Source organism: Salarias fasciatus, chromosome 20, assembly GCF_902148845.1.
Source record: "Salarias fasciatus chromosome 20, fSalaFa1.1, whole genome shotgun sequence".
Classification (NCBI taxonomy): domain Eukaryota; kingdom Metazoa; phylum Chordata; class Actinopteri; order Blenniiformes; family Blenniidae; genus Salarias; species Salarias fasciatus.
In genome coordinates, this window is record NC_043764.1 from 12,997,721 (window position 1) to 13,015,233 (window position 17,513).

At 41.5% G+C, this 17,513-nt stretch overlaps 1 protein-coding gene across 1 annotated transcript; it reads left to right on the forward strand.

Moving 5' to 3' along the window:
- The first annotated feature begins 419 nt into the window (after nucleotides 1-419).
- Nucleotides 420-17,513, forward strand: ada (adenosine deaminase). The gene is made up of 11 exons (XM_030119724.1): nucleotides 420-553; nucleotides 3,612-3,673; nucleotides 4,738-4,860; nucleotides 9,531-9,674; nucleotides 9,771-9,886; nucleotides 11,259-11,383; nucleotides 13,355-13,426; nucleotides 13,780-13,881; nucleotides 14,590-14,657; nucleotides 14,755-14,884; nucleotides 16,658-17,513. Exons 1-11 carry the CDS (start codon nucleotides 521-523, stop codon nucleotides 16,760-16,762), a joined length of 1,080 nt encoding a protein of 359 aa, XP_029975584.1. The 5' UTR covers nucleotides 420-520; the 3' UTR covers nucleotides 16,763-17,513.

A 17,513-nucleotide genomic window follows, 5' to 3' on the forward strand; every position in this document is an offset into this window, starting at 1 on the left:
GTTTCTTCAGTTGTTCACAACTGGATTAGGGGTGGGGGTGAGGGAGTGTCCCTTGAACTTGAACCACCTGTTATTTTCGGATATGAGTGTAATAATAATTCATTGCAAAAATCACATTGATTCAAAACAACAAAAACAAACAAAAAGTGAAATCGTGTCTTCTGGCGCATGCACAGCCCCATCAGCACTTGCGTTTGTTTCGTAAGGCGGTTTGACATATTAATTAGCGGAGGAAAGCTCTCATCACATGGGCGCAAAGCTGCTGCCATACCGGGACGTCTAATCCGTCCAGCCACACCGCCACCGCGCCCCGTGCGTGTGTTAACGCACACGGTGACCACCTTCCCGAGCACCGTGCGGGAGCAGCCGGCCTCCTGGCTCTTCTGCCGTAAAACCCAGAAAGGCGTGTCCCCCGCAGCGCGCATATAACGGTCCCGACCGGCGGCGGTCCGTCCGCTCTGCAGTCCCGCTCCGCGCGCGCGCCTCCCTCACACTCAGCAGCAGCCGCAGACTCTCCGCGATGGCCGAACAGGTGGTCTTCGACAAGCCGAAGGTGGGTGACAAACTGGCACCGTGGGATTTAATTATTTATAAGAAGAAGACGTCAATTATTCACCGCGTTTTTTTTTTGTTGTTGTTGTTTTTGTGTGTGTGTGTGTGTGGTTTTACGCACGGCACGAGTGCGTAAACGTGATGTTAACAGACTCTTCACGACAACAAAAATGACAAAAACTATATTAAAAAAATTGACTAAATGATATGTTGGACATTTGACACTTTCCCTCCTCTATTGCTTCATTTATTTATTTTGCTCAAACGCGGAAGCACAGTTGAAATTGTAACATCTATTTTCCTTCCTTTGTGAAGCAGTGTTTTTTTTTTGTTTTTTTTTTCCTTTGGAACTAGGGGTGTCTATGACTCTGTGCCTTCAGGTGAACATGTTGCCATGTTATTTGAATGAGACTCTTTTTTCTCTCGGTGTGCTACAGGCTTAAATAAAAGCATCACATCTGAACTTGAACTCTGGTTGTAATTAACTCCCGGTGTGTTATTGAGGGCATCCCCTTGTGTAACAGAGGATATCCCACTGCAAGAGGGAACCATGAACCCCCCATTTCCACATCAGTGTTACTAGTTGAAGGGGCTGTCAGAGGCATTAGAGGCAAACTGTAGGCATATTGAAGCTATAAATTCAAAATAAAGATGGTTCGATAAGAACACATAAACTCCTAAGTGCCCTTTGAATTTTTTGCTGCTGACTGAACATACTTGCTCTGAGCAGAGGCTGATAAGGAGACAGGAAGTTAACCTCTCGGTGGCAGAGAAACCGAGAGTCACACAGAGGGAGATAAATGAGACTTCGGTTACGACATACTGTGGGAGCACGTGTGTGAGCGAGAGAGATAACTGTAAAAGGAGAGACCTCTGGGAGGGGGGTGCAGATAACCATTATATATTAATATGCCATGGTAGAACTGATAGCACTAATGGGGCCATTATCTCCTGCACCAACCTCCAGAAGTTCAGCCTCTTCTCTTCAGGAGCTGATATTGCTTCCCAGTTCTGGAAGGCTTATTAGAAAATGTGATAATAGCTTGTGTCAGCATGGCTCCACTCGTTTTGATGCTCAGAAAGTTCATTGTTTGATGTAATATGTCAGAATTTTGGGAAACAGGCAGATGAATTAAGACTTTTTTCTAAGTTTTGTCCAGTTTGCCTTAATCAGCATTATAAGTAAAATAAAGATGGAATGACATAAAAGTTTATTTTATAAATTAATTCGAGGAAGTGTCTATTCATGTCCGCTCATGGGTGTTGAAGCTGATCCTGTCCTAGGTAACAGAAGAGCAGGAAGCCCTCACACAGGTCAACAGTCCATTAGGAGGCAAACAGACAGGCAGTCACTAATGTACACATTCAGTCCTGCGACAGGCGGCTACCCGCCGAGTGATCGTGGCTATCGTAGAAATATCACTTTCAGCGTCTTCCAGCGGTGCTCAGTTACTGCCTGGGTCACCAGTAATCACAGCACTATTATCGTAATGATAAACAAAAGGATTACATAATGACAGAACTGTAAATGTCCTGGTGAGTCAGCTGAAATCCAGGTTGGTGTGTTTATGTCACTTGACATAAATTTACTTTGAGGCTTTACATGATAGCATTGATAGCATTAATTTTGGCTTCAGTCACTTGTGGTTCAGTGGAGCTGTCCCCTCTCTTTACACTTTAGTGAGAAGTGATTTTCTTTTTTGATTTCGATGCTCAGGTGTTTCACACTCTCTGAGCAGCAACACAAAAGCATTATATATGAAGATAATGATTGGGGATATTCATCTTTTCTAAAACATGACATAATAAAGCTCCAAAAAATTGTTTCAGTAAGATTTATATTATTTGTATCCTTTTTTTATTACAGCTTCCCCTCGTTTTTCCCTCTTCCTGTACCGACTGCTGCTGCCGATAAAAATATTCAGCTTCAACAGAAATCAGGGAGTGAATTTGGTACTCTGCAAAGATCTAAACATTCCAGGCTCCTGTGACTTATGTAAGATAACACAATGTACGACAGGAACTGCCGCATACGCTGGAAAAAGCAGGGTAGAACTTCCTGAACGTTCAGATGGTTTAACCAGCTGTTCCCTCTCGACTAGCATCAGTAGCACGTCGGCCTTTTCAGAGAAGGCTTCATACTACGAGGACACTCTGGCCTTGTGATTGATTCTCGTGGTGAAGAAGCGTCTAGTTTGTGTTCTCCAGCTGGTTTCTGTCATTGGATTAGAGGGTCTGGCCCTGGTCTCAATTACTGCTGCTTATAGTCTCTGTCTTCATCATGAAGCTGGTCGACAAGTCAGGGAGGACTGACAAAAGCGGTCGATTCTCAGTAATCCGTCCCATTACCAGGGAGGGCTACAGAATCTGCAGGGGCTGGATTTTGGACACAACACATGGAAAAAAAAAAAAACTGGAAGCATTCTGGTTTCTTTCAAAACAAAAAATTGTAGCATAAGCAGACTTTGGCCCACAGAAACTGTGTTTTGCAATAGAGGATGAAAGCAGCTCAGAACAGCTCAGCTGGAACACTCTTGATGGGGATTTCATTCTGAAAATTGTGAATAGGTCTATTCGACAGTCAACATTTAGTAGAATTTGTCAGACTTTGTCCTTGTAATGCAGTACGTTGTCTTTATCTAGTGCCATTTTGAGTCTTTAACTGTGATTTTCCTCAGTTCTTCTCGCAGACTTTTCAAAACAGGACAGAATTTTAATTTGAACCTCCCTGAGATGACTGAGACGTCAGCTGCTGAGGGAGGGACAGAGAGATTCATGAGTTTCATCTGCTCAGATAAATCACAGCTCTCAGCAGCCGAAGGGAAGCCAGGGCGCCGTTTCTTCGGCGACCGTCCTCTGGCAGCGTCTCTCCGCTCACTGCCCAGTCATGCGTGCTGCGCTGCATTCACCACAGTCTGCAGCCACAACATTAAACTGCAGCACCACGACCGCTGCTCGGTTTCTGTTCCGTGTTCTGAAACTGACCTTCTTCTCTCTCCTCTTAGCAAAGACTTGCAAAAGTATGTTTTCAAATCCTGAACAACATTTCTGACCCTCAGGTTGAACTACATGTGCACCTTGACGGAGCCATCAGAGTCCAAACTATTGTTGATATTGCAAAGTAAGTCAACTTATTATTTCATCTTTTTTTTTTTTTTAATATTGATCCCAATTCAATTGGAATTGTTTTAGATTCAAATGCAAATATTCAAATTTATATGAAAAGATAGTATTGTTCTTTTGAAAAACATTACTGGTTGAGTTGATTAAGTGTGCTCCTGAATAGGAAATGAAGTTTTACAGCAACCTTATGAGTCTGTAAATCAATAAAAACTTTTATTTTCATTAAACAGAGAAACTTTCTTTAAAATGTGGTATCTTAAAATACTTTTTTAGATTTAGCTTTCCCCATGAATTTTTCAACCAGAGGCTAAGTCATCAGAATTTAAAAAAACAAATATGTTCAGCACCTTTTAACATTACGAGTGCTTCAAGATCAATCTTTCAAAAACTGTCACTGCCAATAAATGTTTATTCAAACTGTTAATTTGACGATGGAGCAACATTTAGAGGATCTTTAAGTTGTGTTTTTGTATTTGGTTATATGTTAATAAAAACATCTTAACCTGGTCAAATTTTGATTGATCCCTGCTGAGAAAGCAACACAACATTTATATATGAAATAGAGATTGCTGAAATATCAACTTCAGCTAATGCTAAAGTTAACAGTTAGCAGTAATCAGAGTTCAAGTCAGTAAAAATGACAGAGAGCGATAGCAAACTGAGTCATTATCACACATATAAATCAGCCATAACATTATGTCACCCCGTCTTGTACAGTGCAGATCAACTTTTGTGACCCGTCGAGATTCACTCAACCTCTGAAGCTGTGCTGTGATATCAGAGCACAATGATTACAATTTAATGAAAGAAAAGTGACTGTTTTTCCCGAGTTCACAACAATTTGCAGTCAATATTGGAGATAATCTGCATTTTTTCATATTGTATTAAAAATGTTTTTGATTTTCTTTGATATAACATGGAAGCAAAATATAATAAACTGTTGCTGGAGAAGTGAGGCAGTTTGCCATACAATGCACTTCATTGCCTTTGCAGTGTATAATTGTGAATGATGGTGCTTTCATTTTCTTCCATTTTCTTTTTTTCCTACTCTTATCCATCCAGGAGACGCGGCATCAATCTGCCAGCACAAACCGCCGAGGGCATGACCAGGAGGATATGTCTTGAGGAGCCTGCCACCCTCACTGTGTTCCTGAGCAAGTTTAATGAGTACATGCACGTCATAGCGTAAGTGCTGACTTGTCACTTGAAATGATTCGCTTTCACAATCACCTTGTGCTGAGCCAGTGACAAGCAGTGCAAAGAATGAGATCGGACTTATTTATATTGGGTGTCCGCCTCATTAGAATCAGAGAAATGTTTACAGTCGTGGTCAAGGTCCAGCCGCCGAGTTTGTTATCGCGCGTTACTGCAGTCGTGATGCCTTCAGGGCCTATTAAAACTCAGGGTGTGTGCCACGGCGTTTGATTGATGGCATTGGGATGTAAGACTCAGCAGGATTATGCAATGTGACTCCGCGCCACAACAGAAGGGGGGCCGAATTTGAATGCCGGACATGCAGAGCGGGGGACACATCATTACTGAGATCAAGTGTCACCTTAGCAACGAGCGGCATAAAGTTTTTCAGACATCCTTTCCGGTGTCACACTGTCTTATATTTAGTCCTCATTCACGAGGGTGAACTGTTTTGAAAAGACCAAATACAGTCTTTCACATACTCAATGGCCGTAAAAGGCTTCAACAATGCCGGTCTGTGGCGGCTCAATGGACTCTTCTGTATCGGGGCTCTTGAAAGAATTGTGTGGAGCGCGGCTTCAGCTGCATGAGGAACTTGCTAGCAGAGTTCAGCTAATGCGGGATTGTTGACAGAACGAGACGACAGTGCAGAACAACGGGCTTTCAGGCCTGCGTGGTGATGAGCATTCACTGCCTTTGTGATGCTCTTTGTGGTGTGATCGTGCAGCTGAATCCCAGCAAATGAGAGGAAACGCGCCTCACCAGGATCACAGAGTGGGTTTTCCAGCATTAATGGGGACATACATTCAGTTGTATTTTTCACTTCAATCTGTGACTGAAATTCAGGAATATATTGAGCGTCACTCAAAATGATCACTGTTAATACATGAATGGGTGGAAAAGTGATTCACATTTCCAGTCAGTGTTGCTTTTCTTTCTTTTCAGTCCTGCATTTCATGATTTCTTCATTCTTAAATACAGAATTGGTAATAGTATTTGAACAGAAAAATAATTTTCTTTTGGATTATGATTGCAATATTTTCATTATTTTATTTTATTTTTTCACATTGAAGTGTAGTTACATTTTTGAAGCACAATTTCATCCTCTGGTGCCGTCAGTGTTTTTTGCATAAAAGATGTGTGACTCACATTCTACATCAGCAGAAGTACTGAGTCACCTGGATTTGCAGATACATGTTTGCACACAGGCCATGTCTGGACATGCACACAATGTAACATTTGGAATTTACAACATCTGTGAAAACCATGTTGGTCAACATCAGAGGTGGAAAGTAGACTTGTTCAGGTGTCTGCAGTTTACTGGATTCAGTCTTTAATGACATTTTGCTTATTTCTCTAATATGAACAGGAAAGTAAACCCCCTCTCTTTCCATTCTCCAGACTGTCTCGTTTCTTGTTTTATTCTCTAATAGGAAGAATCAAAATAGTTATCCACACCGAAGCAGCAGAATGTGACAAGTTTAGGAGAAACTGTTGCATCAATACATCCCAGACTTCCTAAATCACAGTCATTGTGTTTTATAGTTTGTTTTTATTTCATAGTTAATTATTGTTATCAATGACAGTAATAACATGTGCACCTTCAGAAAACAAGGTGAACTGGCCACAGCTGTCATTTTGGAATCAGAGATGCAAATTTATTAATCATACTCAATGGGAGGATTCCTTTTTTCCACATTGACTCTTCTATTTCTAGGGTGCAAAGCTGCAGCCTTATTGGGTGCTGGTGGGGGTCAAAGGTCTTGCTCAGGGACCCACAGTGTTGACATGTCAGCTGTGAGATTTGAACCAGCGAGCTCCTGATCCGATGTCCACGCTCTGACCTCTCGGCCACCTAAGGTCTCAGCGGCAGCGTCAGCAGTGATTCACTCTGCGCTCCATTCATCCTTTAACTTCCACTTTCAACATCAGACGTTTGTGACGAAGCAGAGAAGCTCGTGCTACAAATGTACAGCATACAGTCGTCTTGTGAAAATCCTGAGCAACTCTGTAATGACTGGATTCACGTAACTCTGTTACTCTGTATTTAATAGTTTAAAAATCGTCTAGAAGCTATGGTGATGAAAACCAACATGACCTTCATTGGGAATGCACAAATAAATGGCACAATAAAATAACCTGCATAACTGATGGAAATTAAAGAACATTCTGCTTAAGATTTCCCTTTTAAATAAATTTTAAATGATTATTTATAGGAACTTTTCAAATCTGGCAGGAATTGGAAAAGCAGGCAAATTATTTTGACATCCAACAAACTATGGATTTATGATCATGTACACACACACACACACACACACACACACGCACAGTCTCGTATTTCTATCCTTGTGGGGACCTTCCATTGACTCCCATTCATGTCTAGCCCCTCACCCTGACCCTTACCCTAACCCTAACCCACACCACAACAAAGCCTAACCCTAAAGAAATGTTTTTGCACTTTTACTTTTTTCAGTAACAACAACATGGTCAAGAAAACACTGTTTCTCCTACTTAGGACCGGAAAAAGGTCCCCACAAGGCACGTCGTTCCACGTTTTGCTATCCTTGTGGGGACATTTGGCCCCAACAAGGATAGAAATACGAGAACACACACACACACACACACACACACACACACACACACACACACACACACACACACACACACACACACACACAAATGCTATTTGCCAGTGACGTCTCTAGACTCAACAACTTCAAAGTTTTATGGTACAATTTAGAAGTGAGTACATTTTATTTACACAGCACTTTTCTCGTAAACACAAAATGTGACAGAATAAGACGAAAGCAATAAAACACATACGATGTCCAACAGTGAGTTCATTCAAAGGTTCTCTGTATAAAAATGCCTTCAGAAGCTTCATAAACCGGTCAGTGCAGTCTGTGTTGTGTGGAAACAGTGGGAGGGACGTTCACAGTCTATTTATCAAAACCCCCTTTGCGTAACAGATCTGCTGTGTCACTCGGGAGGGGATTTAGGAACGACGGCCACAACTTTTCAAACAGCTCTTCATCTCCTTGCGGTTTTGAACTTAAACCCTCCAACTGACAGAACCTTAAAAATCTCCCTGTGCCACCGATAAAGAACACATCCTTTTGCTAGAACAGAAAGTTTGTTTAAAAATGTATGTTAGCCATTTGAGAAAGAAAAGCCTCCCGCTGCCACGTTGAAGAGAGACGGTTTGGATGTTAGTGTCGAGACTGCATTGGTTTCTTCTGTGACTGATGTGTGTAGCTCCAGATCCTGCTCTTGGTACAAAGGGGGAAAACCCAGAATACAACGTATTGAGAAACTCAGGAGTGCCTTTAAAGTGTCCTGTACTGGCTCGCCAATATCCTGTTGCACTAAAAAAACGACTTACCAACCTCTCCCACAACCCTGGACCAGGCCGCCTCGCCCAGATCAGCACCTCGATCTGTCTCCCACATCTTAGCTTGGGGCTGTTGAACTGTTAATAAATTACCTGCCTCTTGAAAATCGTCTGCAATTTTAGTTCCTTCATCAAACAAAAGTCAGAATATTTTGGAACCTAAACCGGGAGGGAAAGCTGTGGAATAATGTGACACACAGTTGATGGGAGTTCTCCACGATTAACTGAATTCTCTCCTAAATTTGAAATATGTTCTTGACAAATGGGTTATTTTTAATTCCATGTGAAAGCAATCATCTCTCATTAGTGATCATGCTGATTAGAGATAGAGAGTGACCGTGCCAAGCATCGACATGGGAAGACTCCTTGGAATTTAGAAAACGCTCCAGCCACTCTGATATGATATGTTAGTGGAAAGCCCAGATATAGAACTTAATATTAGAAAATGACCGGACACACAAGTTTCTAAGCATGGATTTATCTGAGGAGTCTAAAAGCAGATGGGTTTTCTGATATCAGGAATCAATTTGTGCGTAGTGAGAATCAAAGATTTATTTATTTTTCTCATTGTTTAGCTGAAAATGTTCTTGCTCCATCTGCTCTCCATAAAAACTGTTTTCTGAACACTTTGGACTTTCCAAGTGTTTTGCTTTTAATTTTGGTTCAAAGCTTCAGAGGAGAAGAAAGGAATCACTTTAGAATTCTATCAATTTAATAATCTTCTGCTGGTTTGAATTGTTGCCGGAGAAAACTCAGAGAAAAACAGAGAAAGTCCCACACATCTCACAAGACACCATAAGACCTGGAGAATTAATTCAAGCAAAGGATTTTCATGCACAATTTTAACAACTTAACTTTCTCAGTAAGAAACAATAATAGATGCCAAAGCCTTCGGGGTTCTTTTGGGAGCACGGCCTCCATTGCTCTCCTATCAGAAACACTCCTGACCTGCTGTTTGCAGTTATGGGTCTGTGGATTTATAATGAGAGGAACTGTTTTCAGCAGTACAAGTGCATTTTTGTACTACTCATGTGGTCCTCAGCTCAATTGTGACCATTGCCATCATTAATTATGAGAGGAAAATGTTTATTTTGGATGTTTTGAAGCATATCTTTATGTCCATCTAAGTTCTTTCCACGGGTCATGCAGCCATTGCTGTTCAGATGATGGATTACCTCATTTTTTGCTCATGATTTAATTTGTTATCACTGGCATAAGTTTATCAGAGCTTATGAAAAGTTGTTTATAATCCTGTCTGTTATTTTTTCAGGGGGGACAGAGAAGCCATAAAGAGGATAGCCTACGAGTTTGTGGAAGACAAAGCCAAGGAGAAAGTGATTTATGTTGAAGTCAGATACAGCCCGCATCTCCTCGCCAACACGAAAGTGAAGCCTATTCCATGGAACCAGCAGGAGTGAGTGAATAAAATATGATCGACATTCTGCTGAGGATTCCAAAGATTTCCAAATTTTCTGTTTTTTGTGTTGTTGTTTTTTTCCTCTTTGCACAGAGGCGACTTGAGCCCAGACGAGGTGGTGCACCTGGTTAACGAGGGCCTCAGGGAGGGCGAGAAGGCCTTCAATATCAAAGCCAGGTCCATTCTATGCTGCATGCGCCACATGCCAAGTAATGAACTGCTCACGCTCCTGTCTGCCAAAACCACCTTGTGAGATAAGGCTCCTTAATGTTCTGTTGTCTGTCCTGTCTCAAAGCTTTCCGCCTGCATTATTCTTAGTAGATAATATCCAGGAGCTGCACAGAAAAAAATATAGAATGACAAATTCACATTGCGCGTGGATACAGATAGGGGATAAATGATAAATCTGCATGAATGGTCACAGTATAATAGTCTTAATTAGTGATTTTTCAAGCATGGCGTGAGCCGTCACTGGATTACAGTTAAAACTGGATTACATTTTATTTCTAATGTAAAGCATTTCATCAGTTAAGAATGGGCATCAGATACAGACGTGCAGCACACTGTATGCAGTTTCTAAAGCTGTGGTATTCAAGGTTGAAATTAGACCACTGTGGTGCGTGTAACTGTAGTCTGTTTTCTGTTCTTAACATTTTGCTGTCAGTGTAACGGTGGCTTTAACCGATATCCCAGGACTGCATGAACAAGAGCTAGTGCTTAACTTAGTTACACACCTCCACCGCACATTTCATAAATTGGTTTCTTCACATCTTGTTGATCATCATTCAGGTGTTCTGTAGTATTTTGAACAAATTAAACCTATAGGTTGTACCTTAAACCAGAACTCCTGACAATAACTGCGCTAACATGAGTAGCTGCAGCAGTGGTAAAAATCTGCTGTGCTCCATTCATGCAGCTGTTTCCTGTGTAACAGCCAAGGACAATTCATAACTGCCAATATGGACTTTCCACTACGTCTGTCATAAAACATGCAGCACAGTCCCTTCATATGAGTGCTGATTTCTATCAGAGGGGACTGTAAGCATAAGCAGGACTAGTTCATGTTTTATAACAAAAACAAACCATAAAAACGTCAGAATAACTGTGCAGACAAGTTGTTTTATCATTTGGAATCCCTGGTTGCCATATTTTATTGCAGAGTTAAACATATGCACATTGTTCTCAATAAAACATAAGGTTCATGCATTGTTTGGCCAGGTTTTTTAGAGAAGGTTTCAGATTAAATTGGGCATTAAATATGAAACTAAAGACAAGAAACATTTAGTTAAGCACTCATCTAAATGTTATATAAACCACCTTTATTAAGTTAAGTCAGTCAGTACATATCAGTGGATTATTTTTTTACTTGACAGACTTGAAAGTTGTGTTACATGAATCTCAGGACTCAATAATTAGAGTTCCAGTGCCTGTGGATTACTGTTGTCTTGGGGTTGTCAAAGCTTTGGAGCTGCAGATGAATTTTTTTATTGATGTTTAATGTTGCATCGTATTTCATTTTTGCAAAATGTGCATGTGTTTTGAAGATGTGTACTAACGCACGTGCATTTGAATGCCATCCAGGCTGGTCCATGGAGGTTGCTGCACTATGCAAGAAATATCAGCATGAGGGAGTGGTTGCCATCGATCTGGCCGGCGATGAGTCACTGAACTGTGAAGCCTATCCAGAGCACAGGAAGGCCTACGAGGTGAGCGGCTTCAGATCAACGTATGAATATTAATCTCTTATTCCTATATATTTAGAGCGATGTTCGAGTCAAATAGTGAGGGGGGAGATTTTAGTTTATGACAAGAGAGGCAGAGAATCCAGCAGATTCCTCTTCTTTCTGAGGCCCCAGTACCGTTTTGATGAAAAACTCAGCTGAGCTCCAAAAGCTGAATATAAGACAACCCCACCTATTTCCAGGAAGAAAAATAAGTCTTACATTCTGACAAATACATTGTTTTCAAAAGTGCAGGCTTCAGTATCGTTTGAACATAATGAGTGTGTGTGAAACAGCTTCGATATGTTAGCAGGCTGTATTTTTACACACCATCAGAGAATAGACGGCTTCTTTATCTGGAACTCACAGCACGGTGTGGGTCTTATTAGTTCCCACACTGATTTCCTTTTGGACTCTGTAAATACGAGGAAAATTCCAGTTTTAGTTCCTGCCAGCAGTTATTGATTAATTCAAATAACACCTCAGTGAGTAATCCCCTCTTCCTGTCAGGCTTTGATGAATGAAACAAATTAATCACTTAATTCACCGTAGAGCTGGATGTTTGACTTGTGATTTATCACTTTCAAAGGGACAGAAAATGTTGACTACATGGGAAAGGATCATTGTTTTTAGCTATGTGTTACACAATATATGTTTTATAATGAGAATTAATACAGTTGGACATCGACTAGGACTTGATGTTTTTATATTTTATGAATATAAGTATATTCTAGTAATGCAGCCAGTTTAAAGGCTCTTCCCCTCCTCTGGTTGTTAGAGCTCCTTGCCAGAGTTGCTTTTTAAAGGACGTTTAGCCTCCATACGATCTGTGGTAATATGATAGAGCAGCAGTGCAAAGGTGAACTATAAAAAGAAATTCATCATCCTAATGTGTTTCCTCTCAGTCATTCAACCTGCAGAATGTAAACATGGCAGGTTTTTTGGTGAAATGAGCTTGGAACAGTGTGTGGGGAGTAATGTGTGAGCAAGAAATTCCTCTCATACCGTCTCTGCCTCAGCATGCCTCAGCATGTGTCAGCGATGTTGAAATCCAAGACAATAGTCAATAATTAATGAGCTGTTATGTCATGGGTTTTGTGTAGTATTTGCAAACACGTGTAGAAGAAGAGCGAGGCTGCATGAAGCGTTCGTTATTCACAACTCACTTAACATGCAGAGAGAAAAAAAAACTGTTTTGTTTATATTGCCGATTAAGCACTGTTCTGCTGTGTATTTTCTACACAAGCTGCTTTTCCCACCCATTCATCCATCTCTTTATGCCAGAACTGTGAGTGAGCTCAACTCCCACTCACACTGGAAAGGTCTTTCTATGAAGCAGTCCTACAGTCCTGGAAATATTTTGAGCAGAATCCATGTCAGTAGAAAAAATGTAAATGTACTTCAGTTATTATCAACTAGGGGAAGTGACGGAACAGAGTCCACACTGTTACTGAAGGTCATCTTAGCCCTGATACCGTACTGTAAACCCTGATTGAGCAAGCGCCGCTTTGTGTTTCCAGGAATGAGAATGGTCAAATGAAGAGACGACTGAGCTAGTGAGACCTCCTCGTGGAGTTTGAACTTGTCTTCTACGACATTTGTATTAAATTGTTCATTATTGTTGTTACGTGAAGTACTTAAAGACTTCCTGGGGCCAGAACCCATATATACTCACTCAGTCCTTGGAAACTTTGAAACTGAAAGCATGCAGATTAACAGAACCCAGACTCCAACCGGGAATCCTCTCGCTATGAGGCAAAACTGCTAACCACTACACCACTGTGCGGCCTTACTTCAATTCTGCTGAACTGCTTATTAAACGTTTTTTCTCCTCTGACACAAAGCTTTTGCATCCAAGTGGTCCAGCCCCTCGTAGCAGGATTGCTGATGTGAAAGCCAGATGTTGTGCGGGGTTGTTTGTTCGCTGATGTGCTCGGTGACTGATTTCATTGACAGGAAGCGGAGCGCTGTGGGATCCACAGGACGGTGCACGCAGGAGAGGTGGGCCCAGCGACCGTGGTCAAGGAGGTAGGCTGCTGAACAGTAACTCCAGACACTTATGAAGCGAGTAGCAAAGTCATCTCATAAGAAACAATGATGCTCCAAAAAAAAAAAAAAAAAGTGTTTAAAATTATCATTGCAGCCAATGGAGTTAATTCAGCATAACAGAGGTTTGTTGCAATCTTAAAAATATGTCGAGTCCAGCTAGTCTCGTTCTGCAGTCCATGCAAAAGCAAAGCGACTACTCTCTTTGTAACCTAATTCAGCCACAACAGTTCTGCTAGAAATAGCCTGCAAACTCTGCTGACGTGTGCTGGATTGGACATTTTATTTTTTCCCGTGGTTTGTGACCTTTTGTAACCTCCTGTGTGATATTTCAGGCCGTCGACGTGCTGAAAGCTGAACGTATCGGCCACGGCTACAGAACTCTGTACGACCGGGACCTTTATACAAAGCTGCGGGAGAAAAACATGCATTTTGAGGTAACGAGCAGTCAGACGGTGCTGCTGTATTCAGAGTGCAGATATGCATTGATAAGCCTGTTATGTAATCAATTTAACGTACTTTGTCCTGTTGATCATTTTGCACAGATTATGTTCGTTATATTACAGATAAAAATGTAGGATAAAAATGTTTTATCAGTTTGTTACGGCCATCGTGTAAACATCATGTCTCTTCTGCCGGAGATACTCCTGGAAACTCAAGTACATACCTTTGATCCATATCCCTATAGCTAAGTTTATTTCACTTTAGTTAAACACAGATTGGACGCTCCTGCTGTCCGCTGCAATATTTTCACCAGTACCATATTTTATTTGACAGATCTACATTATATATACTCTGGTTTTTCATACAGTACCATATCAGTAATTCCCAAGCTGGGGCTAAAGATGTACTTATTTTTTAAAGTGGTGCAGAGGTACTAGAAATGGGGATAAGCCACCAGTTGACCACATCTGCTGTACGCTGTGGTATAGATGATATTTCTTGGCTGTGCCACATACTGTAGAAAGCACCATGGGATGAATATTAAGTGGTTTTGTCAGAGGTACCTGGCAAAAGGTACTTGTGTGGAACTGTAGCAATCCTTTCATAGTAAAATGTTCCTGTTGGAACAAGACGACACTGCCCTCCAGTGGCCTCTGCTCCAGCTGCAAGTCACTCAGTTTGGTGTTCTCCTCTGATTGCAGATGTGTCCTGTTTCCAGCAAGCTGACAGGTGCCTGCCAGCCAGACTTTACCAGACACCCCATCATCACGTGAGTTTCCTTGATCCTGCGTAACATATGAGAAAAAAAAGGCTTTCTAATAACTTTGATTATGAGCCGATGCTCATTTTTCCATTCATTGGTGCAGGTTCATGAAGGACAAAGCGAACTACTCCCTGAATACAGATGACCCGCTAATCCTCAGTTCAACCCTGCACCTCGACTACCGTATAGCACAGAACTTGATGGGATTCTCCGAGGAGGAATTCAAACGAGTGGTGAGATCAAATGTACAAATAATTACAGCAGCGGTTCACGTGAAAAAAGCAGCTTGAAAGGAAAACACAGGCAGCAACACGAGCTGGCAGGGCACAGAGAAACCTTAATCCTCTTTAATAATTGATGCATTTCAAAGCGGCGGTTTGGATCGTTTGAAGTCTGGTTGTACGGGGTTCTCTCTGATGCGGTGGATGATGGCAGCACGTCCTCAGTCCAAAGAGACCAACAGCTGGACTGACATGTCAGCCTCCATTCACACTGAGCAATAAAATCAATTCAGACAACGAGAAGGACAAATTTATAGTAACGACACGGTGTGCTAGTTATGGTTGGAGTGCTTTTGTGCTTCTAGAGCCTCAATGCTGGAGATAAACATTTATAAACTTCATTAATAGAACTAGTCACCACTACACTGAGGATCACAGTCACTAATGAATTTATAAGAAGGGTGAGTTACTCAAAGAGAAAGTAACTAGTAACTGGGAAAAAAAAGGTCTGAAGTTAGTTTTATTGTTTTTCTCAGTTGTTACATTATTGTCCTAAAATGTTTTCCTCCTCTCTAATCCGGAGCCGGGTCTTATTGCAGCTGACGGCAGACCGGCAGCGTGTCGCAGGTTTCTCCTCACGTCTGCTGCAGAGCCGTAAATTATGGATCACTTTTTCTGATTTGAATTCTTTTGTTCAACTGGGTTCAAACACTCGCCTTCACCGGACTGCGTTGCTTCCTTTTGTGTAAGCTCGGCATTCAAAGACACAAGGGGAAGCTCAGCTGCCAGCAAACCCATCAATCCCAGCATTCACAGCTGTCTCTGCCTTCGGTTCATTATCATGTCTAAGTTGTTTTGTTCACTTTAGCTGACACGACTCCATTTCCAAGGTTAATGCCTCAGCAGCCACTTTCATGTTTCCCGTCCACCAATAAGGGGCGGCTCCACTGAAAGCTTCCAGTTCAATGATGTCTTTGTAGAAGCAATTTCCAGTTTGTTATGAAGAGCCGAGCTCCAGAAACTGGCTGTGGGCTGTAGATGGGACAAAAATCATTCATGAACTGCATCTGACAAGAGACCAGGGCCTCCGGCCAATAAACTAAACCTTATGATTAAACAAGAGGAGCAGTCAAACGGACTCATCCTCATCTGAACCTTTAGCCTGGGGTCACCGCTGCAGGTCACTGCAACTTAACAGGGTCTACTTTCTCCTGGTTTCAGGTTTTCAGATTCATTGACTTTAAATCAGGTAGTTTGACCCTGAAACAGTTAAATTAAGTATACAAACTGTATGTTAGCTCAACAAATGTTGACATAAGGAGGGAAATATATATTTTTAATACTCAATGGGCTATATGCATAGCTCCATTACTTCCTGAAGTTCAGACAGTGCCTTTATTTCCTGTCTTTCATGATAGGATGAACTGATTAATCCAGGTGTGTCTGGCCATTTACTTTGTCCTCAATTATATTCAAGTTTGTTTCTCATTTTCTGCATCATACCTGATGAAGGATGTCAGTCTTCTTCTGTGGTGTGAAACTGTGGATGTCCACTGACCTTACATGTATTATCACCACCTACTGTTGATTACAACCTGACAATACTGTATTGATTTTTAATATTTAGCACCAATGAGATCATCCTGAGTTGCCTGTGGCCCTGATTTGAAATAAGGCCGCATCACTGCATAGCATTGTCTTAATCTGACATCGGGCTGGAAGTAGGAGCATGAATCTAAAGTCCAATCTAGATATGAACTCTTTTGGCTTTTTTGTGTTTTACAGAACATCAACTCTGCAAAGTCCAGCTTCCTGCCGAAAGAAGAGAAGGAGGAGCTTTTGTACAGCCTGTATGAGGCCTACGGGATGGTCCAGAGCACCCCCTTCTAAAATCTCTCTCCGATCCGGAGGAGAAAACGTGACTTAACCCAGGAAGGAAACGATGATCTCTACCCGACACAACGGAACTTGTTTCTTTCATTTGTAACCTCTCATAAAGCCCATATAATATCAGACATTGTCATATTTACCTCACATTACCCGCGTGTCGCCAGCTTGTGTTTAGTCAACCATCGAAGTACTTGCATGCCTTAGTTTGCTCCTGGTGCTTTAAACGCAGGAGCTTCTCTTCAAGGTGCAGCGATATAGTCACGGTTCTGTTTTTGAAGCAGATGCTTTTATATCGAAACTCCAGATACATTCTTTATTTTGTGTTTACATTTGTTTGTCAAAAAGGAAAAAAAAAAAATCAGGGAAGCTTTAGAAGCTGAATTCTTCATGCTCACTCTCAATGAGATGTAGTGTTGTCAGCCTGAGAGGGGAGAGGTTGTTGTTCCTTCAGGCTGCTACGGCTCAAACCAACTACCGACAAGAAGTGTCACTTTACAGGTAAAACAAAGGGATCATCCTTTACAAATACTCACGGAAACCGAAGCACTTTTCAGGTGAAAACAGCTCAAAACCAAAATTATTATGTTCAAACACAAGGTGGCGCACTGCAGTCACAAAGCCAGACAAACCACTGAGGGCCTCACGTGGTTTTTGCATCCTATGACTCTGTTTTTCATGTATATATTTATTTAAGGAAAATTGTCATATCACTTACTCGAAACAAGCACTTCCATTTATAACTAACACAAAT

Coding starts and splice junctions, on each gene's coding strand:
- ada (XM_030119724.1), top strand. CDS start 521: ATGGCCGAACAGGTGGTCTTCGACAAGCCGAAG. Junction 11,384..13,354: donor AGCACAGGAAGGCCTACGAG/GTGAGCGGCTTC, acceptor TTTCATTGACAG/GAAGCGGAGCGCTGTGGGAT. Junction 13,882..14,589: donor AGAAAAACATGCATTTTGAG/GTAACGAGCAGT, acceptor CTCTGATTGCAG/ATGTGTCCTGTTTCCAGCAA.